The sequence below is a fragment of the Megalobrama amblycephala genome, linkage group LG9 (assembly GCF_018812025.1).
Source record: "Megalobrama amblycephala isolate DHTTF-2021 linkage group LG9, ASM1881202v1, whole genome shotgun sequence".
In the NCBI taxonomy this organism is placed as follows: Eukaryota; Metazoa; Chordata; class Actinopteri; order Cypriniformes; family Xenocyprididae; genus Megalobrama; species Megalobrama amblycephala.
Window position 1 is genome coordinate 3,490,032 of NC_063052.1, and position 27,426 is coordinate 3,517,457.

At 36.7% G+C, this 27,426-nt stretch overlaps 1 protein-coding gene across 1 annotated transcript in view; it reads left to right on the top strand.

Annotated features, from left to right (window-relative positions):
• The window catches only part of lpcat1 (lysophosphatidylcholine acyltransferase 1), a 35,391-nt gene that overhangs the window by 7,035 nt on the left and 930 nt on the right, over positions 1-27,426 (top strand). The window contains exons 2-13 of the mRNA XM_048201231.1: positions 8,332-8,471; positions 12,972-13,186; positions 14,901-15,013; positions 15,174-15,234; positions 18,260-18,318; positions 18,925-18,959; positions 19,449-19,503; positions 19,767-19,849; positions 20,020-20,145; positions 26,058-26,211; positions 26,358-26,450; positions 26,605-26,746. Of these exons, the coding sequence (XP_048057188.1) occupies positions 8,332-8,471; positions 12,972-13,186; positions 14,901-15,013; positions 15,174-15,234; positions 18,260-18,318; positions 18,925-18,959; positions 19,449-19,503; positions 19,767-19,849; positions 20,020-20,145; positions 26,058-26,211; positions 26,358-26,450; positions 26,605-26,746 (1,276 nt within the window). The remainder of the gene's footprint in view (positions 1-8,331; positions 8,472-12,971; positions 13,187-14,900; positions 15,014-15,173; positions 15,235-18,259; positions 18,319-18,924; positions 18,960-19,448; positions 19,504-19,766; positions 19,850-20,019; positions 20,146-26,057; positions 26,212-26,357; positions 26,451-26,604; positions 26,747-27,426) is intronic.

Consider the following 27,426-nt stretch of genomic DNA (forward strand, 5'->3'; position numbering starts at 1 on the left):
ACTGCCATTATAAAGCTTGGAAGATCCAGGATATTTTTAAATCTAACTCTGATTGTGTTTGTCTGAAAGAAGATGGTCATATACAGCTAGGATGGCTTGAGGGTGAGTAAATCATGGGATAGTTTTCATTTTTGGGTGAACTATCCCTTTAAGAAGAAGAACATTTATGATAATATTGAGAAATGTTTCTTGAGCACCTAATCTGTATTAGAATGCTTTCTGAAGGTTCATGTGACACTGAAGACTGGAGTAATAGCTGATGAAAATTCAGCTTTACCGTCACAGGAATAAATCAAATTTTAAAATTCAAATAGAAAAGAGTTACTTCAAATTTTAATAATATTTCACAATATTACTATTTAACTGTACTTTTGATTAAATAAATGCAGAGACTTCTTTCAAAATAATGTAAAAATCTTACTGACCCCAAACTAAACATTAGTGTATGTGTATAACATCACCATAGTCAATGTTTAATTATTTATGAACCAAAAAACCAAAGTTGTCCGGACACTGAAAGACATGCAATTAGACCAAGTCAAGGGTCTATCACAAAAATTACTTTAATTAGACATGAACACTGAAGAAAGCATGAGCTGAAACGTCTGTTCTTTGGTCTGTTTTTAAGACACTTCTCACTTTTTTTGCACATTTTTTCACTTTGTAGATGTCTAATTAAAGGTGCCATCGAACGTTTTTTTACAAGATTTAATATAAGTCTAAGGTTTCCCCTGAATGTGTCTGTGAAGTTTCAGCTCAAAATACCCCATAGATTTTTTTTTTTATTAATTTTTTTAACTGCCTATTTTGGGGCATCATTAGAAATGCGCCGATTCAGGTTGTGGCCCCTTTAAATGCTCACGCTCCCCGCCCACGGACCTCACGCTTGCCTTAAACAGTGTGTAGACAAAGTTTACACAGCTAATATAACCCTCAAAATGGATCTTTACAAAGTGTTCATCATGCATACTGCATGCATGCGTCGTATTATGTGAGTATTGTATTTATTTGGATGTTTACATTTGATTCTGAATGAATTTGAGGCTGTGCTCCGTGGCTAAATCTAACATTATAATTTTAAGATTTATAAAGAATGAAGTTGTGTTTGTGCATTATACAGACTGCAAGTGTTTAAAAATGAAAATAGCGACGACTCTTGTCTCCGTGAATACAGTAAGAAACAATGGTAACTTTAACCACATTTAACAGTACATTAGCAACATGCTAACGAAACATTTAGAAAGACAGTTTACAAATATCACTAAAAATATCATGTTATCATGGATCATATCAGTTATTATCGCTCCATCTGCCATTTTTCGCTGTTGTCCTTGCTTGCTTACCTAGTCTGATGATTCAGCTGTGCACATCTTGACGTTAATACTGGCTGCCCTTGTGTAATTCCTTGATCATGGGCTGGCATATGCAAATATTGGGGGCGTACATATTAGTGATCGACCGATGTATCTGTTTACCGATATTTTTCCCGATATTTAAGCATTTTTCCATAATCGGGTATCGGTTTTGTAATATCGGATTCGCCGATTTACGGCGCCATCTTGTGGCCGTTTTGAGATTTTTCCGCCATTGCAGCCCGGGCGTCTGAGGAGATCAGTCAACAACAACTCAGTGCACAGGTAAAGTATATGTTCTACTTGGTTTGCTTTAATTAATCAACTTTATTTAACATAACAGACATGCACAAATGAGATCGGAGACATAAATTCCTGATATAGTTAATTTATGCAGCTTGTTTCTAAACAATTGAGACGAACTCATTGAGTCACGTAGTGTAATTCGTCATGTCCTGCCCCAATAAAGACGTAACTTTACATGAATTAAATAATACAGACATGAATGAGTGCATGTTGAAAATAAAAGCGCTGAATTTAATTCTCTATCTGTTGTATTTGCTCACCATTAGTCTAGAAGAAATAGTTCGTTCATATTGCTTAGCAATGACGGATGATCAGGAGGCTTAAGCACGGCCACTGAATGAAACTTTTGACAAGATTATCTTGTTTAAACACCCTAGAGATTATATTATCATTTACTACATAACAATTATTTCGTTAATACACATATAAATATAGCCTACCGCTTTGTGGAAATTAATTATTTATTATCTCCATGCGCGATCGCGGTTGATTAAGTTATAGTCAAACAGCACTTTGTCAGTTGGCATTTCATGATTTAACGTTAGATTAAATTTAGATCATAAAATGCCAACTGACAAGTGCTGTTTAACTTTATATAGTCTCGGAAAAAAAAGTTCGTTCATATTGCTCAGCACTAGCCTGACTACGTCAGACTTCCTACTTCCGCTCAATTTCATTTCGCTTCTGTACTCAGTCTGATACAGCGTCAGAGCTTTCTGTTTGCCACCGGTCTGGAAACAGCCGGGCCAATCAACGAACAGAGGGCGGGCTGAGAGCCGTGACGGAGATGCTGAGCGCCGAGTTTTACATTGTAGGTTAGAGAAATCGAAAACCGAAACGACCGCGGAAATGGGAAACGAGACAGGGGATGCAATTCGCTCTGTTATGGAGAACATTCAACTCTTTTTCAAACGGTATTTCGCTCGCATCATCATGTGTTTACAACAGGTTTACAGTGGAAGTTCAATCATAGATTTGAGTTCGATGCATGATGTCTGTGCTTCGATGCGGCATAACATACATCATAACTAAACGTATCTGATTGGCTTACGGGTAACCAACTTCAGACAAGCGCGACCTAGCGAGAGAGAAAACACTTCTCTATTATGCCATTCCAGACTCTGTCTACGAAGCAAAGTGAAGTAGCAGAGTCTGGTATTACCAGGCTAGCTCAGCACCTGAATGGGTTGATGAAGCCTCAAGCACGGCCACTGCATGAAATTTTTGACAAGATTATCTCGTTTAAACACCCTAGATTATATAATTTACTACATAACCATTATTTAGTTAATAAATATAAAGTTTGTTTTTTTTTGTATGCAAGGAGGGAGTGATTGTTATAAATAAAATGGTTTGTTCAGCTCATTTGTGTTGTAATAATTGTCAAAAACAGAAGTATAACAGTAAATAAATATCGGTTCTGCATATCGGTTATCAGGTACATAAACATGCAAATAATTGGTATCGGTATCGGTTATAAAAAATCAATATCGGTCGATCACTAGTACATATTAATGATCCCGACTGTTACGTAACAGTCGGTGTTATGTTGAGATTCGCCTGTTCTTCTGAGGTCTTTTAAACAAATGAGATTTATATAAGAAGGAGGAAACAATGGAGTTTGAGACTCACTGTATGTCATTTCCATACACTGACCTCTTGTTATTTAACTATGCCAAGATAAATTCAATTTTTAATTCTAGGGCACCTTTAAAGTAATTTTTGTGATAGACCCTTGACTTGGTCTAACTGTACTTTTTTGGTTGATAAACTTATCTTGATTTACGCACCTGAGAACGGACTGGTTATCTTTTGCCGCGCATACAACTTTAATTATTTATGAAGAAATTATTGACATCATTGCCAGTTTTAACTTGAATGTGAAAGATTTATGGTGTCAGCCGCTTTATTTTAGCTGTTCAAATACAGTTTATTATGCTGATATTGCAAACTCGATTTTTTTTTTTAATCATAGTTTAATTTATTATCATAATCATGAACACACTTTTTTGTAGCTTAAATAGTGCTGTAAACATGAATCTTTCTTTGTACATGCGGGGGGAAAACCCCCCCAAAAAACTATACATTGGCCCGATATACTTCATGCAAAATCAAAGAAAGAACTGGTGTGATGTCATGTCAGATCAAAATGAAGTTTGAGGGTTTTTCGGGAGTTCGAAACAGCTTTACAAAAAGCTAACTTTCCGGAAAAGTTTGCTCCGCTTGGTAAACACCTTTGAACTTTACCATTGGTCCATGGCGATTACTTAATAGGTAGGTGTGGCTCTGAGGCTCCACCTTAATTGAGGTATTAATCAAATGAGTAAATAAATAAAAACATGATCACACTGGAGAGCTGCTTTAGAGTAGAAATTGAAGCTGTAATTTTAATTGAAAGCAACTCTGACACAATCTATTGTATAAAGTGCTATATAAATAAACATGACGTGATGTGACTTGACTGGAGAGCCAAATTGCTGAGCTTGTCCACAAACATATCCACGTTGTGTGTTTATTTAATGTATTAACATATTCATCTAAACGCCGCTCTCGGCAGCCTGGGTGGCATTAGGATGTTCACTATACCGCTGTACCGAGTATATCAGGGCCTTAAGTGTAGTTTCTTTTGACTCGGACCAGTAAGCAACCTCCTAGAATACCCTGGGAAAGCCTTAACAAGTACTCAGAACACCTTAGCAATTTTGAAGTTAGGCTTTTGCATGGGCTTTTTTGTAACTCTAAGTAGCTCTTAACCCTACGCAAAGACCACATCGTCCACCTGCTCTTTTACAGTGCTGCTAAAAGCATCAGATGCAGGTTAGGGTAAAGATGGGCTTCTTAGCCTGCACATCCCCCTCCTTCAGGCTGAAGCAGATGGAGAGTAGACATGAGGGGGATGTTAACGGGACCCCATAGGCTGTGATAAGGGCTGTGCCTCTCACTCCTGGGACATTATACAGTGGGTTAAGGTGGGGAAGGTCGAGACCAGGCTATAATTCTTGCAAATGATTTTAGTTCTCACTTCTGTTCAAAAAGTTTTTTTTTTTTTTTTTAATCTCATAGGGAATAAGTGCTTTTGTATGTAGTCTTTCACTCATAATACATTTTACACTAGCACTACCCCTCCTTCTCTGCCGCTCCCTCTCTTTCCCAAGAGAGCCATTGCCTCAGCCTCTAGATCAGTTTAATCTTTCTGTCAGGGCAGACCGTAGGAGTTGACAGCAGCTCTAGATAAATAAATAAACACTAAACCAGCCACACATCCCCTCCCACAGTTCATCTCTTCCTAATGGAGCCGTCGCGTGAACCCATCCACATTTAATCACCACTCTTGGAGAGATGCTCCGCTCCAGCTCTGATCTCACGACGACAACCTTAACCAGTTGTGTCATAGCTAACTGCTAGTAAATTTAACAAGATGGGTGCCATTCCAAACAAATGAGTTGTTTGTGAATGAGAGACAGAGGAATAACCTTATTGCAGGCTCAACAAACGGAGCAGTGGTCAAGTAACTTGTTTTTCGTGTCACAAGTCACAGTCGATTTTTCTTGGAAATTGGAAGCACACACTCTCAGGCAGATTAAATATTCATTAACCATTCCGGGTCTTAATGTGAGCTCGTTAGCGTCTTGTGCTTTGTCGTTGGTTCTTGCGACACTCTAACCAAAAAAATCTCCATTAGCTTTTAGCTGCGATCATCAAAGTTTAAACCATATATTGTTTTTGCTCCAAGCTTCAACAAGAGTGGTTGTTAACATGCTGATTTAGCACTCTAAATTGTACTTTGTTCTCAGATCTTTTTTTTTTTTTTTTTTTTTTTTTAAATTATGTATCTTTTTTTAATTACTATGTTAATTTAAGTAAAGCAAACAACTTGAGACATTTACTCCTGAATGAACCCAGTTTAACCCTCTTGTTTGGAAACTGAAAGATCCCAAAGGTAAGGCATTGCTAGCTCCAAAAAAATAAATAAAAAAAATAAAATAAAAAATAATAATAATAATAATAATAAATAAATACAAATTCTGGTAGTATCAGATTGAATTTTGAATGATTTTATCTTAAATAACATGGTATAAAACATGTTCTGCATGGAAAAAAAGTTTTTTTTTTTTTTTTTTTTTTTTTTTTTTTTCCTATCTGTTTAAAGGGATAGTTCACCCAAAAATGAAAATTTGATGTTTATCTGCTTACCCCCAGGGCATCCAAGATGTAGGTGACATTGTGTCTTCAGTAGAACACAAATGATGATTTTTAACTACAGCCGCTGCCGTCTGTCAGTCAAATAATGCGAGTGGTTGGGAACTTCTACTATAAGAGTAAATACAACTTGGTTAGACAAATCCAAATTAAACCCTGTGGCTCGTGACGACACATTGATGTCCTAAGACATGAAACAATCGGTTTGTGCGAGAAACCGAACAGTATTTATATCATTTTTTACCTCTAATACACCACTATGTCCAACTGCGTTCAGTACTCGCTTAGTGAGGTCTGATCGCGCTCTGACAACAGCAGTGATGTCTCATGCATATACTACTTCAATGAGTGTTAGACATCACTACCGTTGTGCAACTTCTATCTCTTTGAATGGGTAAACATCAAATTCTCCAAAGCTGTTTGCCAAGCTTTTGATTAAATTTCATTTTTGTAATCACCAATGAAATCTGACAACAACTGTCTCCATAATTTTTTTTCCAAACGCTCGAATCATGAGAAAAAACCCTGTATTTTTCAGGCTGGATCAAGCTAATGTGCATGCACAGACCTAAATGCGCGTCTCTTGTGCCTCATTTTGGAGGCGCGCATCTAACTGTTTCTATAGAAACTGGTGCTTCTAACGGCCGCTGCAATGGCGCGATGACTTTACCAATCGGCGATTGCCTCTTATTTAGAAGGCGGGGCTTATTTCGCCATATTGCGCGTTGCACTTTCTCCCATTCAAAACAATATGAGTGACATGTCTTGTGTTATTCTATAGTCTTTGGTAAAACTGAAAATTTTGTTCTCAAACTTATATTATTAAACTTTCATTATTTTTATAACTTTCATGTTATAAGTTAAACTTAGTCTTGAAATATTGTTTAAAATGTTACTTTTCAAAGGGGGTGTACTCATTTACGCTGAGCTGTGTGTGTGTGTGTGTGTGTGTGTGTGTGTGTGTGTGTGTGTGTGTGTGTGTTTATACAAAATGTAGATTCACACACTTTAGCAGTAGACTTTTTTTTTTTTTCACCCAGTTGTTTATTTTTATTTGTATTATTGCATATTCTTCTTTGTATTCTTCATATTCTTATTCTTCTTCATATTCTTTGTACCGCATTAGTCTCTGGCATGCCTAATGTTGCATGAACATCAACAAAAAATGAGGGTTTAAGCACAAACTTCTGCTTATCATTGTGAGCTGAGTTCTGTAGATGTAAACCATTGATGGGAACATGAGATATCTGTGGTCAAGAGGTCATCAGAGAAATGCTGATGCAAATCTAATCTTTCTCCTCTGATGATTTATTGGATCAGTAGTCAGTGCACAATTGACAAATGCCTGCATGATGTTGTGTGTGATCAGGCAAGAATATTCAGGAACATTGAATGGAGATTGAATTAAACATAATGTTTTGCAGGAGAAAACTGTTACAGTATGCTTTCATGGAGTCCATATCAGATACTATAATCTCTTTCTTCTGCTTTTAAAAACCCATTCTCATGGGAGAGGCATTTAACATTAGTTGAAATTTTTCTCTTCCTCATTTCCTGTTCCCTCTTATGTCCCTCTTATGCGATCTTGTTTTCCTGATTTGCCTATAGAAGCGTGACATGTGATGTCCTTGTGCTCTGAGCTAATGGCTCTCTTAGTGCAGTCATGAATGGCTCACCATATGCATTTAATTCTGGCATTGCAAAGCATAATTGGATTTTCTGTTATCGTGAACTTTGTAGAAATCAGTGGCCTCAAATCATGCTAAATGCAAATTTCCAAAATGTTTCTGTTTGCTATTTGTAAGACATCGGTACGAATGAAAAAATTTTCCTAATATGATTATGACCAAATTCAGAATCATAATGTTCTTGTGCAACATATTTGGTCACTTGCATCACAATGTCATCAGAATTTGTTGGATCAAATCCATGGAATTTATCATCAAATCTGTTCATACATGCATTTTATAAACAGAGACCCAGGGTTTTTCATTCTTTAGTCAGCTTTGAAGTAAACTTTAGATCATTAACTGCAAAAAATCAGTCTCTAAAGTCATGAAACAAAAATCTTGATACTTTTGTTGTCAAGCATTTCAAACACTAGGCCTCTTAATGTAGCCATTACATCAACTATCTTTCTTTGAAATCTCGATGGTTCTGCTTAGAAGAGCCGAATGGGAGGCTATTGGCCTGTCTATTAGTTAACTAGGGCTGTGTAATCTAAATGTTAATGTTCTCCAGGCCAGTCTCTCTCTGAGTATTGCACAGCTAGGCAAAATGTAATGTGGTCTCACTGCATATTTTTGTTTCTCTCCTATCTCTTTCCGTAAATTAACCTCATACCTTACATTCTGTGTTCTCCACATCCACGGCACTGTTTGAAAGCTATACTGGCAAATTCTGGATTAGCGTGAAAATATTTGAGATTTTTAACCTCTGGTTACCTCTAACATGCTCTTTCTCTCTCTCACAGATAGCTGTGATGACTCTGACACTGTTCCCTGTCCGTCTGTTCTTTGCTGCATTCATGATGTTGCTGGCCTGGCCCTTTGCATTTGTGGCTACTGTTAGCCGTTCTGAGGATGCAGTTGAACCTCTGTCCTGGTGGAGATGGTGAGTAACAGATCAGAAATGTTAATCAGATGTGAGAGTTCAGGAACATCACACTGACTCTACATTTCTGCCCTCTGCATGAGGTTACACTGCTTAAATAGACCTACAGAGCCATTCAAACTGTGAAAAAAGTATAAGTCATTAATTTTCAATGAGAGGATTTGATGCCACATGAGGTACAGCAACCGTTGGCATATTCAAATGAGTAGCCAATGCGAGTGCAGACGCGTATGCGATTTTGCTTCCTGATAAACTGCAGTCAAGTAACTACTAGCAAGTAAGGTGAACACACCTTTAAGATTTGTTTCAAGCCCTAATGATCTTCCAAAGAGTATGTTTTCAGATGCAACTTTGGAATCACTTGTGCAATAGTCAAATGCTTCATGTCAGGGTAAAATTTTTAATAGATTTTTTTATTAGTTATCACACTATCATTGTTAGGTACCCCCCCCTCCCCCCACCCCCTTTTTTTTTCATGAAAATGTTTTTGGTTTTAATTTCATTAACAAAATTGTAGGATTAGTTCACTTCAGAATTAAAATTTAGTGGTAATTTACTTACCCCCATGTCATCCACGATGTTTTTTTTTTTTTCTTTCCTCAGTCAAAAAGAAATTAAGTTATTATAAATTATGTTTTTGAGGAAAACATTTCAGGATTTTTCTCCATATAGTGGACTTCAACAGTTACCAATGGGTTGAAGGTCCAAATTCCAGTTTCAATGCAGCTTCAAATGGCTCAAAGGAATAAGGGTCTTATCTAGCGAAACGATCGGTCATTTTCTAAAAAAAAAAAATTTTAATTGTATACTTTTTAACCACCAGCTCTGCGATGCACCACACATTACGTAATAACGTTGGAAAGGTTACGCGTGACGTAGGCGGAAGTACCGAGCAAGTGTTTACAAAGCAATCATGCAAAGACCAAGTCAATCTGCCTTTACAAACAGAGGTAAATCAATGATGATGGATGATTTTGAAGTTGGAGGAGAGAATTTTTTTTTCGCCCTACCGCGGTACTTCCGCCTACGTCACACGGGACCTTTTTAAAGTGATTACGTAATGTGTGGCGCATCGTGTACGGGATCGTGTAGAGCTCTTTGAAGCTGCACTGAAACTGCAATTTGGACCTTCAACCCATTGGTAACTGTTGAAGTCCACTATATGGAGAAAAATCTTTGAATGTTTTCCTCCAAAACCTTAATTAACTACTAGGGGTGTGACGAGATCTCATGTCACGAGATCTCGCGAGACTAAAGTGTGACGAGATTTCTCGTTGAGGCGAAAAGTAGTCTTGTGATGTTGCCATGACAGAGTGTTAGGATGATTAGGAAAGAATATGCCACCGCTATGTTTACATTAGGCCTCCACTGTCCTTTTGCTTTGTGTTTAAATAAAAAAACATTTAATTAAGTTGGATAACGGTCGCCGCCGCTCCATATTTACAGAGTTACGCGCGATCGCTGAAAGTGAAAGTAAACGCGCGTGCGCGCGCATTCAAACGTGATTTCAATACCCCGCATTTTGAAAGCGGCTCCCTGATGAATGCAAATATCTCTCAATATGAAAGCTATTTTAGGCTGGGCAGTGTAGTTGTAACCATCTCTTAGCTCTGTATCAAAGAAAAAGTTGGTCTTATTTACACTTTGAATATTGAGAGGGTGCGATTATGGTTGCACTTATGTTACTATAAAAACGAATAACAGTTTTCTCTTAATCTTAAGCACAAACAGTAAGGTTTCATTTGTTAACATTAGTTAATGCACTGTGAACCAAGCTCAATTTAAAATTGAACATTGGTCTGGAGAGTCTGTATGTATTTTCTAGCGCACAAGAGGCGTGATCAACGAGCATTATTCACGCAATTGGATAGTCCTTCAACCAATCAGATCAACGATCCGGGTGACGTACTTTGCAGAGCGACGCAAAAACTCCAGACAGGTTTAGTTTGTATTGGTTTGTAGCATTGATCAGCGGTTTGCAGAAGTAGCAATGGCATCGAGCGATTTTTGCAGGTTGTGCAAAAAAAAACATGAAAGTGAGTGGTATTTACACCCACTCGAGTGATTTGTTTGCTAAACTAAAGAAGTCATTCAGCATCCTGACAAGCGATCTAACCAATCAGAACGAAGAATCCGCCATCTTGTCTGACAAGCAGGCAGGAGTTAGATAGAAGATTAACCTCGGTGGAGTTAAACTTAAAAAAAATTGTATATTGACATCTTTCTGCGTTTGAAACAACATTCATTCTCATGTTCATTCATGTTTATTTGATGCTATAAATGGACTACTAGGAAGAGATGATCGGTTTACGAGCCTCTTGAGCTGAGGCGCTACAGCAATCTGTCATGACACATTAAAGAGCCACAAAACGGATTTTATTGTTTGAATTTCTTAAAACTACACAGTTTGAAAGCTGGGACTTTGTTTAATATCATAAGTAACCTGCTTTGTCTTGTCTGTCGACGTGTTGTCAGTATCCTCTTTGCTCTGCGATGTATTTTTCACTGCGTGTGGCGTGACGACGCCACGGCTTGTCGGACAAAGCAACAGTAACTAAGGGGGGGGCGGGTCTTTGCGAAGGGTCGTGCTTGCCGTCGCTTCTCTATCGTCATCGTGTTATACCCGCCAATAGCGAGCAAGGTGGATAAGCCAGTCTGTGATTGGTTCCCGCAAAAGTGTAACAGACGCAGTAGAAATGAATGCACAGGTTTCCAGACTGAGTTGCCGGGCGAAATCAAATCGCCGGCAGATCAGGCTGGGTTTACCCAGTCTATGAACTATCATGAACTAACAATGAATGACTATTTTTATTAACTAACATAAACAAAGATTAATAAATACTGTAGCAAATATATTGCTCATTGTTAGTTGATGTTGGTTAATATGTTAATGTTAATAAATGAGACCTTATTGTAAAGTGTTACCATTTTTATTTATACTGTTTTATTTCTATGATCAGTTTGTGGAAAGGAGTTCAGTTAGGAGGTCAAAAGTTGTAGAAGCTCATAAATCATGTACAGTAATGTCTGAAGAGACTGAAATCATACAGAAGAGAAGTCAGTCAGTTGAGTTAGTGGCAAAATCTTATACAGTACTTGAGTATTGTTGTCTTTTACTGCATATAATTCATACTCAGAAAGTAGAACTGAAATGACATTCATTAAGATGATTAGTTAAAACATTTCAAATACACCTGCAGAATATTTTTTCTAGTCGTGTATTTCGCCATTGAGGATTTGTTAAAAACAGTGTGTAAAAATCTTGTCTCGTTCCGGCTCGTGAACTCAACCTCGAGTCTGGTCTCGTCTCGTGAGATACCCGTCTCGTCACACCCCTATTAACTACTCCTTTAACACTGCTTCACATTAGGAGTGTTGTATGAGTGTTTTAATTCTGTAACATTGGGTTCCATTTGTAGTTGGGACACTTAAAAAGCTAGCTGCTGACATCAAACTCTTGGAATCAACTGAGTGAGTCTGTTCAGGTCATGTGGTGCGCATCATGTGGCGTGTGCGAGTGAGTGTTACTGCAGTTGCTCACCACGCAGAACGTTTCAATTCAGTCATTTGTGAGGATCCATTGGTTTGAAGCTTGCTGCCAACATAGACAGATTACTAGGGTTTGGAACAAAGCTGTAGTCTAAATATTCTCAGATATTGGAGAGCTCTCTCTTTCTCACAATTTTGAACTGCTAAAAATAAGAGTGGTGTATTGTGAGTCTGACGTATGTGTGGTACACCTACTCACACACAATGAGTCACATCTCACTGCTCCATTCACACCGTCTCAATTCCACTATCACCTGATAGCTTCCAGCAGGGCTTTTCATATTCTCTTACTGTGTGTCTGTGTTTCTTCTGTATCCCATTGTGCACAAGTTTGTTCTTGTGAGGTGTGGAGAGGAGAAGTTTTTATCTTTGTCAACAGTGTAAGTTTGAACAGACATGCTCAATTACCTACACTGGAAAGGCACAGGTCACGAAATTACGTATTTCGCTACTGTGCATGTTTGAGCGGGTGTGCCTCAGAGAGTGTTTCAGTTTGTTCATGAGCCAGCAGTGTTTAAAACATCTTTTCTAGTGCTGTTAATATTTAGCATGAAGTCCATGTAGAAAGCTAAGGTTTAACTAGTCCAAAACCAAGTCCAAAATATCAATTCTGTATGAAGGACTTCATAGAGGTGCATTGTTTTAAAGTGTTTTGCATGTGTTTTTTTTTTTTGTGGTTTAAATTTGGATTTCGGATAAATATGGTCTTCTTCAGGGTTTTTTTTTTTTTTTTTTTTCATTGAATATCCAATTCAATTAAGAGATGCATCACATTATTGAAGTAAAATAGTTTGCCATGCAGTTTCATGTTGACTTTAAATGCTAAATGATATGGACCACTGTCAGTTGGATGTGAAGGCAATTGAATTACCCCACAATGTCAGAAAGCAGGTGATATTCTCCTACTAACCCTGTCTCTGTCTTCCTTTTTGTTTGTTTCTCTCTCTCCAGGCTGGTAGATCTGGCTTTAAAGGCCATCATGAGAGCCATGTGGTTTTCTGGAGGGTTTCACTGGGTCCGTGTGAAGGGACGGCCGGCTCTGCCCAGTGAAGCACCCATCCTCACGATGGCCCCTCACTCATCCTATTTTGACGCCATCCCTGTCACTATGACGATGGCATCTATAGTGATGAAGGCAGAGAGTAAAGACATTCCAGTCTGGGGCAGTAAGTGTTTTTTTTTTTTTTTTTTTTTAAATAGACAAACATTAAAACTCTTCAGCTTGTTTAGTTCACCTTAAAGCTGTTTGTTGTTTTGCATCTGATAAATTGAGATGTGTACTGTGCTAGACTAACTGGGACTTGTCACAGCACTTGCATATAATTGCTCTTATGTCAGTTCAACTGCTTCTATTGTTCTCATTTGGAAGTCGCTTTGTATAAAAGTGTTAAATGTAAATTATATGAGATTAAATGTAAATGAGATGTGGTCAGATAAAGTTTTTTTTTTTCCCCTCTTTATGTTAAGCGCTACACTACTGTTCAAAAGTTTGTGGTATGAAATGTTAAATGTCTTTTATGCTCACCAAGGCTGCATTTATTTGATAAATTATGGAAAAATAGTAATATAGTGTAATGTTATTACAATTTAATATAACCGTTTTCTATTTGAATATATTTTAAAGTGTAACTTATTTATGTGATGGCAAAGCTGAATCATCAGCATCATTACTCCAGTCTTCAGTGTCACATGATCCTTCAGAAATCTTCTAATATGCTGATTTGATGCTCAAAAATATTTCTTAATATCATTGTTTAGAAAAATTGTTAAAAGCTGCTTAATATTTTTTTTGAAATCATGATACATGATTTTTTCCCCCCAGGATTCTTTGATAAATAGAAATTTTAAAAGAACAGCATTTATTTGAAATAGAAATACTGTCTTTACTGTTACAATTTCTTACTAACCCCAAATTTTTGAACTTCTGTCGTACTCATCCAGCTTATGTCCTACTCATACACAGCTCCATGATGAATAATATTCATGAGCTGCTAATAATTTTATTTTTTTACCTAGTTCACTGAGAGCAGCTTAACTGGCATCAAGATGAGATTTATTTGTAATTTGAATAAGAAGGAAAACTATCTGAGATTGTGCAATGTGCCGATTAAAGGGATAGTTCACCCAAAAATGAAAATTTGATGTTTATCTGCTTACCCCCAGAGCATCCAAGATGTAGGTGTCTTTGTTTCTTAAGTAGAACACAAATGATGATTTTTAACTGCAACCGTTGCCGTCTGTCAGTGGTATAATGCAAGTCAGCGGGAACTTGGACTATAAGAGTAAATAAAACACGACAGACAAATCCAAATTAAACCCTGCGGCTCGTGACGACACATTGATGTCCTAACGACACGAAACGATCGGTTTGTGCGAGAAACCGAACAGTATTTATATAATTTTTTACCTCTAATACACCACTATGTCCAATGGCATTCATCACTCGATTCGTTTGGTCTGATCGCGCTCTGACAACGGCAGTGATGTCTCGCTCTCATTGAAGTATATGCGCGAGACATCACTGCCGCTGATGAATGCCGTTGGACTTGCATTATACCACTGACAGACGGCAGCGGTTGCAGTTAAAAATCATCATTTGTGTTCTACTGAAGAAACAAAGACACCTACATCTTGGATGCGCTGGGGGTAAGCAGATAAACATCAAATTTTCATTTTTGGGTGAACTATCCCTTTAATTTATTGTTTATTATAGAAAATCTCAATTTATATTCCCAGCATTTTGCAAGACTGACTTGCCTACTTTTTAGGTCTCACTTTCGGTCACTTTTTAAATAATATATTGCCATCTCTCTCTCTCTCTCTTTGTGTCCCTCTTTATTCTCTCTCTTGCCCCACCCTTCACTCTTTCTCCATTTTAAGCTCTTATCAAGTTCATTCGTCCTGTGTTTGTGTCGCGTTCTGATCAGGACTCTCGGAGGAAGACCGTTGAGGAGATCAAACGCAGAGCGTGTTCTGATGGCAAATGGCCTCAGGTACCACACAAATGCGCACAGACTTCTGATATTTTTCATCTAACGTAATGACATTCATACAGTTTAAGTTTCCAGACACATTTTTGGGCCACTTTGTATCATGCTTTGTGAGTTAGAGGAGTACTGAGGTATTTCTCCTCTGACTGTGGCCTGTTTTCAGATCATGATATTCCCAGAGGGCACATGCACCAATAGATCCTGTCTCATCGCATTTAAGCCTGGTATGTACGCTCTCTCTGTCTGTGCCCACCTCTGATATCTGCTGACTAAACATACTTTTCATGCTCAGAACGAGTGTTTGTTTTTTGTTAGTCTGTGTTAGAAATGTTAAGAATGTTTGTAGAGGATACTTTGCTGGTGTGTAGCTAGATCTGTAGTCGGTAGTAGTCAGATGTTTGCTATCTCTTTGTACCCTCTCTAATCTGCGGCCCATCATGGTTCATAGCACTGAGAGAGCTGGTGATTGGCTTCCTCTTCCTGTTTGCGCTGTGGAGTCTGATGGTCTTTTCTCCTCAAATCCCCCTCTCCTCTGTTATTCATTGTATCGGTTCTATTCCTCTAATCCCCACCCCTCCTCTCTCTATCCCTTACTTATTTTATGTTGTCTGGCTGTCTCACTTTTCTCTTTACAACCTTTAATACTGGAGCTCTCACTGTACAAAACAACATCAGCTTTGGTGGTCTGCAGCCAAATAGCTCTCCAAAACAAAAACAAGGCCAGAATCCGAGTTTGAATGTGTGCAGTGAGTTCTGGTGCTTTTTGATGATGTACAGAAAAGTTTATAGTGCATTTTTAAATAGACTATGTGGTAATCAATTTCTTAAGCATATGATGCATTCCATTTTCATATATTATGGCTTCCACTGGTCTTTTGATGACTCAAAGGGCATCATAAGCTGCTTTTCCACCGTCAGTAACCGTTTTGTAACTGGCTAAAACGACATATAATGATGGTAACACAGAAAACTTATATAACGGCCAGCTGGTACGGTTGCGGTTTCATTTTCCACTGTGGGGCTGATAACGGCCACTCTATGGTGTCAGTCACCAATGCAACGGTTTATTGATATGATATGTAAATAACGACCACATTATGAAGGATGATCAGATATTTCTTTTCTATTATAATTCTATTATTAATTTGTTTACATCGCTTCACTTTCACTTTCTATTAGAGCCCTTAGCCAGCTACAGAGAAACTGGTAGCCAGGCAAGTGACCAATCCTGAGTGGCGACGTCACTTCACGGATTCCATCAGCATGATTAGACAACCGTGCCGAGAGTTCCGAGCCGAGAGCGGTTTGTAATTGTGCCGTGCCATACCAGTCTCAAGTCGAAACACAACTGGAACCGTTCCTTACCATTCTAAGAACTGTTCGGCCCGACTGTGGAAAAGTGGCTATAGTCTGCAGGAATGTGTTTTATTCTTCTTCTTCAACGCCCCAAAAAAACAAAAACAAAAAAACAAACACGATTTTTCACATATTGTGTATTGCAGCACCTCTATTCCCAGTCTGTCTGAAATACTGTTTTCCAGTTTCTACAAAGACCCAAGTGATTGGCCAAACACCTCAACATTAAAAAGCATAAAATGGCCTTTAAAAAACTTTTATGAATTGATATTACATTTAAATACACAATAAGAGTATACAGCAAGCAAACTGTTCAAAAACCTGGATTTTTTTTAAGATAAAGTCATCACATTTTATTGTATTGAAAAACAGAGGAGCTGCAACTGTGTAGCCAAAAAATGGTGCATTTGACATTTATTTATAGTGGTTCTGCTCTGCCTAAAAAGTACAGGCACACTTGTGCACATGTGGACGCTTTAAGTATAAACCAAGCTTTAGTCAAATGCCATCCCTATGGTGAAAGATGCAAATTAATGATGGGTGTTTTCTATATTTGCATTGACCTGTTCTGTATAAGAGAGTTGCATTGAGTTTATCAAAGGTTAGAGAGTTTAGTCTCTGTGGAGAGTCGGTCAGTTTCTATTAACACCATGTAATAAGAAGCTGCTTGTAAGCTGAAGGGCATCTCTCGTCTCTCTACACTTTCCCAGAAGTGATGAGATTTGACTGGCACAAACTGGGGCTCAATTTAAAATGTCTCTTTTCTATTTTAATATATTTTATAATGCAATTTATTCCTGTGATGGTAAAGCTGGATTACCCCAGTCTTCATAGTCATGTGATTCTTCAGAAATCATTCTAATATGCTGATTTGCTGCTCAAGAAATATTTATTATCAGTGTTGAAAACAGTTGTGCTGCTTAATACTTTTTGTGGAAACCATGATGTAACACGGTTCGTAGATGTGGGAAGAAGGAGGTGGGAACCGGCGAACATTTAACAAACTTTAATATATAAATAAACCAAAAACCAAAGGAAAGTAATGCCGGCAGACCCTCACGGACGTCTGCCGGCCACACAAACATAATAAAACATAACGTAAAGTCCAGTCCTGGTCCTCTCTCGTCCTTCACTGTCGTCGCTCCTCCTTTTATGCTTCCGGAGCTCCTCCGTGAGGGACTCAAGGCCGGTGCGCCTCCCAGGTGGAGCTCATTAACTCTCGCGCCACCGGCCTTGCGCCGTTCCCTCACGGCTCTCGCCCGCCCTGGTCGCCACACATGATAAATTTCTTTCAGGATTCTTTGAATATAAAGTATTTGAAATATGATTCTTTTGTAACATTATAATTTTAAATAATTTTTTTATACATTTTATTAACTTAATAATATGAGCATGTGTCCTTGGTACTGCATGTACTTTTTTTTTTACTGTGTGTTTTTTTTTTTTTTTTTTTTGGAGGAGCAGTCCCAGATTAGAAAAGACTTTCAAAAATTAAGATTTGACAAAATAAGCATCAAACCTCAACAAAAGACACTTAAAGGTGTAAAGATCTCTTGAAGTGAATGTTCAGCTCATAAAGTTATGATTGTATATTGATGGAATCCTCTAAATGATTTATTATTCATTATATTGTGTGCCATCTTGCAAAGCTTGAATGTTTGCAAGTAGTTGGTTTGCAATGATATCTGAATATTAAAAACACTGAAGCTGGATGAGGTCAGTGGATTTGGATACTTAAGATCACACCCACAGTCACACAGAAGGGTCATGTTTCAAATAGGACAGGCTATAGTTTAAATGCCACACCCAGCCCTTGGAGTGGAACAAGGTCAAAGCACAGGTTCTCTCTGATTCCCACTCGTTTACCGTCCTTTTGTCCCTCCTTTCCTGCAGGTGCGTTCATTCCTGGTGTTCCTGTGCAGCCTGTGCTGTTGCGGTATCCTAATGAGATGGTGAGAATAACCTGAATGCCCAAACAGGGTGTGTCATTATTGTCACTGTTGAACCACATACTTTCTGTCTGCAGCTGTGTATTATGTGTCTTCAATCATGAAGACTTTGAATTTATCTTTCACAGCCCAATCAAATATGCAATAAATTTTTTTTTTCTCTCTCTTTTTTTTTTTTTTTTTTTTTCCACTGTTGAAACCTTTCTCTTTTTATCTGTCTGTCTCTTATGTCTTTGTCTCCTTCTCTCATAAATAATAAAAGCCCAGCAATCAGGTTTCATTCAGACTCTCTGGAAAACTTGGCTCTTCTCTTAGCATTTATTGCTACTGGAAATTAGTATGGGGCCCCTAGATTCAAGGTTGTGCTATTAGAGGAGCAAGTTCAAGTGGTTAGGTCTTGTGTGTGTGTGTGTGTGTGTGTGTGTGTGTGTGTGTGTGTGTGTGTGTGTGTGTGTGTGTGTGTGTGTGTGTGTGTGTGTGTGTGTGTGTGTGTGTGTGTGTTTAGGCTAGTTACTTATTTAAGTGGATACTGCCTGTATAGGACTCATGTTTTTGTTTGAGATGCTGATCCCATTCATTTACATCTTGCTCTTCTCACTTCCTTGACAGGATACAATCTCATGGACGTGGCAAGGGCCTGGAGCGTGAGTCTATTGAGTTCCTTTAAAGGGACAGTTCACCCCAAAATGAAAAATTTACTCACCATCATGTCACTCCAAACCTGTCTGAGTTTCTTTCTTCTACTGAACACAAAAGAAGATATTTTGAAAAATGTTGATAACCAAACAGTTTTGGTTCCCATTGACTTCCATTGTATTTTTTGTCCATACAATGGAAATCAATGGAAACCAAAACTAAAACATTGTTCAAAATATCTCCCTTTATGTTCCACAGAAGAAAGAAATGCATACAGGTTTGAAATGACATGAGGGTGAATAAATACCTTGCATAATTATAATAAAACATCATTTTTAATTTTGGGTGAACTTTCCCTTTAACTTCCTTATCCTTCCTCTCAGTATATTATAATGACAGTTTATGGAAAAGCCAGTCCTCTGGGTGTAGACTAATGCTCAAGTTTTATGTGCTTGTATATATTGGTGAGTTAAAATTAAATACATGATCTTTTTCAGGTTTAAGATTTTATGGCTCACGTTATGTCAGCTACATAACTTCATAGAAATAGAGGTGAGAACTCACATTTTGGTGTAAATGTCAGTTTTATGTTAGTATTTATATACTATAATAATGTTTTGAAGTAGCTTTTATCTTTTATATTTTCAGTTTAAGTTTTAGTAATTTTATGTTTTTTTTTTTTTTTTTTCAGTTTTAGTCATGAATTCAACTTATGTTTTAGTACTTTTCAAACATATTTATTTCAGTTAGTTGCCAGTTTTTTCATCTCTTTATATCGATGATGATGATAATAAAAAACAATTCTGTCTGTCAAGTATCTTCCTACATATACCCCATCAGAAGAAGAGAAGGAGGATCCAGCCCTGTTTGCCAGCAATGTAAGACGCATCATGGCCAAGTGAGTGGATTTTTATCACGAAAACAATTTTATTGTCACTTTATTTCATGCTGATCAAAAGAACTTTGAAGTCTGTTTATTTGGCTTTACACTTCTTCCTCAATATACAGGCATTCTAAAAGGCCATATTGTCCAGTAATCAGTTTTCATTCTGTGTGTTTTCTCCATAGGGCGCTTGGGTTGCCCATTATTGATTACTCCTTTGAGGACTGCCAGCTTGCTATGGACAAAGGCCCTTTGCGTTTGCCCAGACATACCTGCTTGCTGGAGTTTGCCAGACTGGTACGACATTTGGGGTGAGTAGATCAGTAGATTTTAATAGAATCACCACCACATGACGTCTGGGACAACATACACTTGTGCAGTTAATGGCATACACTACCGTTTAAAAGTTTGGTGTCAGTATGAATATTTTTTTTTTTTTTTTAAGCAAATTAATATTTATATTCATATTTATAAAATGCTTTAAATTGATCAAAAGATCAATTTCTTTCAAATAAATGCTGTTCTTTTTCTATTTTCTATCACATAATCCTAAAAAATTTAATTTTGTTTCCACAAAAATATTAAGCAGTAATAATACATAAACTGTTTTAAACATTTATATTATGGATTATATAATAATAATAATTATTATAATAGTAGTAGTAGTAGTAGTAGTAGTAGTAGTAGTAGTAGTAGTAGGAAGAAGAAATGTTTCTTGAGCACCAAATCAGCATATTATAATGTCTCTGAAAGGTCATGTGACACACAAGACTAGAGTAATGACTGCTGAAAATTCAGCTTTGCCATCACAGGAATGAATTACATTTTACAAATATTACAATAGAAAACGGTTATATTAAATTGTAATAGTATTTCACAATATTACAGTTTTACTGTATTTTGATCAATAAATAAATGCAGTCTTGGTCAGCATAAGAGACTTCTTTCAAAAACATTTAAAAAAATCTTACTGAAAGGTAGTGTGTAATTCAGAGTATTTCCTCATTCGTTGATGAGTTTTTCATCATCTATTACTGTACATTGTTACAGAATTTATAAAAATGTACGTGGTTCAGAATTTTTGTCCATGCAAAAGACATAAATATGGAATGCTAGCAACCCCAAATCTTGTAAACATGACTTTGATACCATACAATACTTAGCATTATTATCATGAGGATGTCCTGAGTTGGTGAGTGACTAAGGAATGACCAACCTGACAAGGCTTCAGTATCAGAATAACAGGAAGAGAGTCAGTCAAAAGTTTTCCTGTGGTTCCTGGAAGTTGCTTAAAGTGGGTCTGTCACATTAGAGCTTGTTGGAAATGCTAGCCTTTTTTTTTTTACTTTATTTTTTTCTGCACAGTGTGCACCAGATGATCTCTGAACAGGCTTGGACTTTGGGTGGTCCGTAGGTGTATCTAGCAGACCAGCAGGCTGGGATGGTCTTATGAAATAACATACTTGATCTCTCAATTTCTAGGTTGAAAGAATCAGTGCTTATGTTTTAGTTAAGTAGGTTATAACAGTGTAGGACCGTTTATGAGGTCTCAGGGACATGAGGTGCTGGATTTGGTCACTGGTTGAATCAACCATCCAGCCAATCAGCCTATTAGCATGTTCATCCACCGCTCGGCTCTACATATCATAGTATTGATCCATGATTCTTCAGTAGAGCCACACCATAAATAACCATTATGTTCAATAGTATGAGCAGCGCTGTGCTGATTGATGAAAAAATCAAACGCAGCTCTTTGCCTGCCAGCACTGCACTCATAATGAAAAGTTAAACATGGAAGTTATTTGCTTAGGATTAGAAGCTGATGATTGATTTTTACACTGGTGGTACAGCAGTGAGTTGGTTTGTACTGATGCTTATCATCTGGCAGTGAACATGGTGCCCCCTAGTGAATATGATGAGGAAATAGAATCAACAAACATAGCTTGCTGTAATAAGAGTCACAATATAACATTCACTAAGCATCAAAGGTGAATAAAAATGGGCTTTGACAAGTAAATAATACCATTAATTGCCAGTAATTCTGTCTGTATATTTTTAATCTTATATAATAATATATAATTATTAGGGATGTAACGGTACACAATCATGATGGTTCAGTATGTACCTCGGTAATTAAGTCACGGTTCAGTATGGGTTCGGTACAGCAGGGGGAGAAAACTAAACATAAAATTGCTTCTTTTTTCTTCTTTTTTTATTAAACAGTGGCTTATTGAACAAATTTTGTCTCTCTCTCTTTAAAGGTGCCCTAGAATTAAAAAATTGAATTTACCTTGGCATAGTTGAATAACAAGAGTTCAGTACATGGAAAAGACATACACTGAGTTTCAAACTCCATTGTTTCCTCGTTCTTATATAAATCTCATTTGTTTAAAAGACCTCCGAAGAACAGGCAAATCTCAACATAACACCGACTGTTACGTAACAGTCGGGGTGTACGCCCCCAATATTTGCATATGATGATCAAGCCATTAGACAAGGGCAGAACGTCTGGATCTGTGCACAGCTGAATCATCAGACTAGGTAAGCAAGCAAGAACAATAGCGAAAAATGGCAGATGGAGCAATAATAACTGACATGATCCATGATAACATGATATTTTTAGTGATATTTGTGAATTGTCTTTCTAAATATTTCGTTAGCATGTTGCTAATGTACTGTTAAATGTGGTTAAAGTTACCATCGTTTATTACTGTATTCACGGAGACAAGAGAGCCGTCGCTATTGTCATTTTTAAACACTTGCAGTCTGTATAATGCATAAACACAACTTCATTCTTTATAAATCTCTCTAACAGTGTGTAATGTTAGCTTTAGCCACGCAACATAGCCTCAAACTCATTCAGAATCAAATGTAATACATCCAAATAAATACTATACTTACATGATCCGATGTATGCAAGCAGCATGCATGACGAACATCTTGTAAAGATCCATTTTGAGGCTTATATTAGCTGTGTGAACTGTGTTTATGCTTTTCAAGGCAAGCGCAAGCTCCGGGGGAGGGGGGAGCACAAGAATTAAAGGGGCCGCAACCTATATATCGGTGCATAGTTAATGATGCCCCAAAATAGGCAGTTAAAAAATTAATTAAAAAAAATCTATGGGGTATTTTGAGCTGAAACTTCACAGACACATTCAGGGGACACCTTAGACTTATATTACATCTTTTAAAAAGAAGTTCTAGGGCACCTTTAAATAAATTCAATTAAAATTATCATTTAAATATAAAAAAACACTTGATTAAAAAAAACCTATAAATGTATACAGGGAGCCCTTTCTTGCACATTACTATAATATTAAAGGTTACAATTAACAACAGAGCCCAAACTATTAAATCCAGTTGCCATTTATTTTTAGATATATTAATCAACACTCAAATAAAATAATAAAAAAAACATGTAAATTGCACATAAGGCAGGTTTTGCAACTTCTAAATCTAATTATAAAATTATTTTTCAATTATTTTTATACTCCAATTCATTTTTGAAATATAATAATTTACAGTTACTGTCATAACTTTTCATGACAAATTTATTTAACCATTTGTTAAATTAAATCTTACTAACAGGTAAAGGAAATACAATGAATATATAAGCTAATATAGTGCATATATTTAGTGAAATGCTCCCCTCTAGAGTTCTATGGGCTGCCATAGACTTCCAGAGCGGAAGAATAATAATAAAAAAACCTTCGGTGCTTGGCTCCTAATAACAATTTTTTTTTTTTTTTTTTTTTTTTATGCAAGTGAACTAAGCAAATAAAACCAGAGGCATAAACTACTTTAAAGTTTGGAATCACTTTTGAAATGTTATTTTAAAGAAATGTACACACTTATTCACCTAGGATTCGTTAAATTACAATGAAGACATTTACACTACTGTACATTCTTGACAAAAATACCAAGAGTTTATGGTTGGTATATACAGTCACAGGCAGTACCAACGTAAACCTCAAAGAATTGAAATGCTAAAAGAAGCCCCGAAGCTTCTTTCTCTATTGTAGAATAATTGATCTGATGTTTATTATATTTAGTTGAACTCGAGAAAATTAGCAATTGGGATGATCTAGACCAGTATCATCATTCTCCTGAAAGCACAGCCCCAGAGCCTAAAGCACTAGCGTCCACTTCTAATTCGAATGGACAGGTGAAATCTGTAGCGGTAAGAACTGGTGCACTGATTAACAAAGTTTTTATGCTAACAAAAGTTTGGGGTTGGTAAGATTTCTTTTTAATGTTTTTTAAAGAAGTCTCTTATGCTAACCAAGGCTGCTTTTTTTTTTTTTTTCATAAATATAGGAAAACAGTAATATTCTGAATATTATTGCAATTCAAAATAACTGTTTATATTATATAATATTTTAAAATATATTTATATGTTTGTTATAATATATTTTAGAATATATATTTAAATTTTTTTTAAATAAATTAAGTAATGTCCTGAATGATTTAGTGCTCAAAAAACATTTCTTATTATCAATGTAGAAAACGGTTGTGCTGCTTAATGTTTTGTGAGTTAACCATTCACATTTTTCCAGAATTCTTTGATGAATAGAAAGTCTATAAAAAAAAGAATTTATTTGAGATAAAATCATTTTTAATCCTTTGTAACATTATAAGCGTCTTTACAGCCCATTTTGATCAATTTAATGCGTCCTTGCTGAATAAAAGTATTAATTTCTTTAAAAAAAATCTTCTGTTTCCCATTAGCACAGACCCTATGCAGTCAGTTTATTAAGAGGTTCAGCTGAAGTTTTATCTCATGCATTCTGCTGTGCTTCCCGTAGGTGTTGTTGGCTGGTAGGATGCTCCTTCAAACTGTTCCCACAATAACTCAATGCTTCAATCTTGGATTCATCCATCAATAATACTCTTTTATACTTTGTAATCTTTTACCATTCAGTCTTTGTTCTTTTGCCCATCCAGCCCCTTTTCTTCTCTTTTTGCCAGTGTCAGATGTGACTTTTTCTTTGAAACTCTCGAAAACCCAGCATCTCAGAGTCTTCTCTTCACTGTTGGTGATGAAAAGCTGTTTAGTGTGTCCCAATCAATGTAGCTGCCAGCTGAGCACCAGCAAGGGGTCTGTTTCTCAAACTAGAGACCCTGATGTTCTTGTCCTTTTGTTATTCTGGGTTGTCCACTTCTTTAAATGTGCTGGTTAGATCCAGTTTGCTCTCTTCTTTCAAGACAGTAGTTCATGGAACAACCTTCATCTCTCAAAATAACAATTCACTGAGTTTCTAGAGAAATATTTCTCTTTTTTTAAAAAACAAAACAAAAAGTAACGTGCTAGAAATGCAAGTGTACTCAATACTTTTAAGAGATACTGGGCCCTATTTTAAAAATCTAAGCGCATAGTCTGAAGCGCATGGCGCAGGTGCACTTAGGGCATGTCCGAATCCACTTTAGCTAGTTTAACGATGGAAAAAATGGTTGGTGCGCTAGACATTTTTTATCTTTATGTATTCAATAATAATCTTTTACATTGTAATCCTTTTATTTTTAATATTTGGCATGTTTGTGTGCTGCTGTGCTTCCCTGTGTGTGTGTGTGTAACAAATGTTGTGCACCCGCCTATAGGCGCATATTACTAACACACCCTTTAAATAGAAATAAATACTGCTCCATCGACTTTAGACCAGGTTTTTGTTGGTCAGTGGCGCAGTCGTTTTCAGTTGCCTCAAAATAGCAACACGCCAATAATGCACCTGAACACGCCTCATTTTCAGACCACCACGCCCCCTTGGACGAACAGATGGGCGTGAGTGCATTTGCTGTTTAAACAACGTGGGCACTGGACATGAAAATGACAACCTTGTCGGGTTGAAACTAGCAAAAAACTCTTGCCTTGCATTGCGCTGGGTATATGACATGGTCCACAGCATTTTATAGTTAGTTCAATAGACAACACATGGATACCAAATTAGCACATTAGAATATTTTAATATTTTAGCTGCTTTTAAGTCTTAGTTTTTTTTCTTAATTCACAAGCCATTTGCTTATTTGTTTTAAAATAAAAATAAGTTTTTTTTAACCCTTGTGCATTGTTCAAATTTACTACCCTTTCGTTATGTTCGTGGATGAAAACATCCACCAAATTAAACTGCTGTAAAAATGTATCAGATAAATATTTTTTTCAATTTTTTCTTTTGCATAAATCTGTTAATCAACCTCAGTCCTGATTTTTTTGTCCTCTCTCTCTTAGACTGAAGACGAGGGTCACTGATGAAGTCCTGCATGAAGAAGCCTCCAGGGCCCGTAAGCTGTGTGGAAGCAGGCTGGATCTGGAGGGTTTTGCTCAGTACCTAAATCAATCCATGACAGAAGCAGTCCAGGACATCTACTCACTTTTTGAGGAGGTTAAACATTTATCAAAAGATCTTTATTAGAGCGTGACTGAATGGAAAACAAATGAACGTGCATTTCAAACAGATCAGTTGTAATCACTTGTGCGTTTACATGATGTCTGTCAGACAGTGGTGACATTTGAATTAATTGTTTCCAGCACGGGAAGATGGATGTGAGAGAGTATGTCATCGCCCTGTCAGTGGTTTGTAGACCTTTCAGGTATCTGGAGACTATTAAACTGGCCTTCAGGGTGAGTTGGGTTTTTACAATCTCTCGTTATTTCAAATAGACAAGATTGGATTCGTATGAGTTAAAACCTCACAAAATCAATCTGCATTATGCATCCTTAATATTTATTTGTAACATTGAGACTATGAATATGGTGGGCTTTTTCTTGTGTCCAGATGTTTGAAGCACAGGAGGATGGAGCAGTTGTAGAAGATGAGTTGGCCGTCATTCTGAAAACAGCTCTAGGCGTTGGAGATTTTGCTGTTTGCAATCTCTTCAGGGCCATAGATTTCCAAGACAAAGGAAAGATCACATTTGGTAGGACCCTTTACTTTGATTTACATGCTAACTGTGATTGTCTGATTGCTTAGGTGTTTGTGCTTGCTTTATTATAAACACAGAATATAAGGAAATTAAAAATTCTTTGCTACTTTAATCCTTGTGTTCGGTTGAGATTGGCTTCACTTCATCATTGTTTGGGGTCACAGAAAGCAAAATGATTGAAGTGTTATAAAATAATTATAAAATGAATAGTTCTCTGGTCCTTGATTATATTTGGCTGAACGTTTTTTTTTTGTTTGTTTTTTTTTGAGAAAAAAAAAAATGCATCATGCCTAACAACTCTACTTAGCTGTTCTAAAATCAAAGTTTTTTTTTTTTTTTTTTTTTGTGGCTTGTGGTTTCATTATAATTACAAAATTAGAATTAATTAGAATTACATTTTCTGTTAAAATGACAGTTACATGTTAATTTTGAGTAAAATAATATTTAGTGGGAATTACTGCATTTACTATATTTATCAAGAATACTTATTATGGAAAAATATACTTTTCAGTTCATTTCACAGTATATATTTTTAAGGATTTTTGGTTAATTATCATTAACACAATTGTCAGTGTTAATGATAATTAACACTGCATGTTAATTACAGTTTAATGAAAATATATTATAGTTAATGTATATTAATTGCACTTTATATTGATCTTTAGAGTGAATCA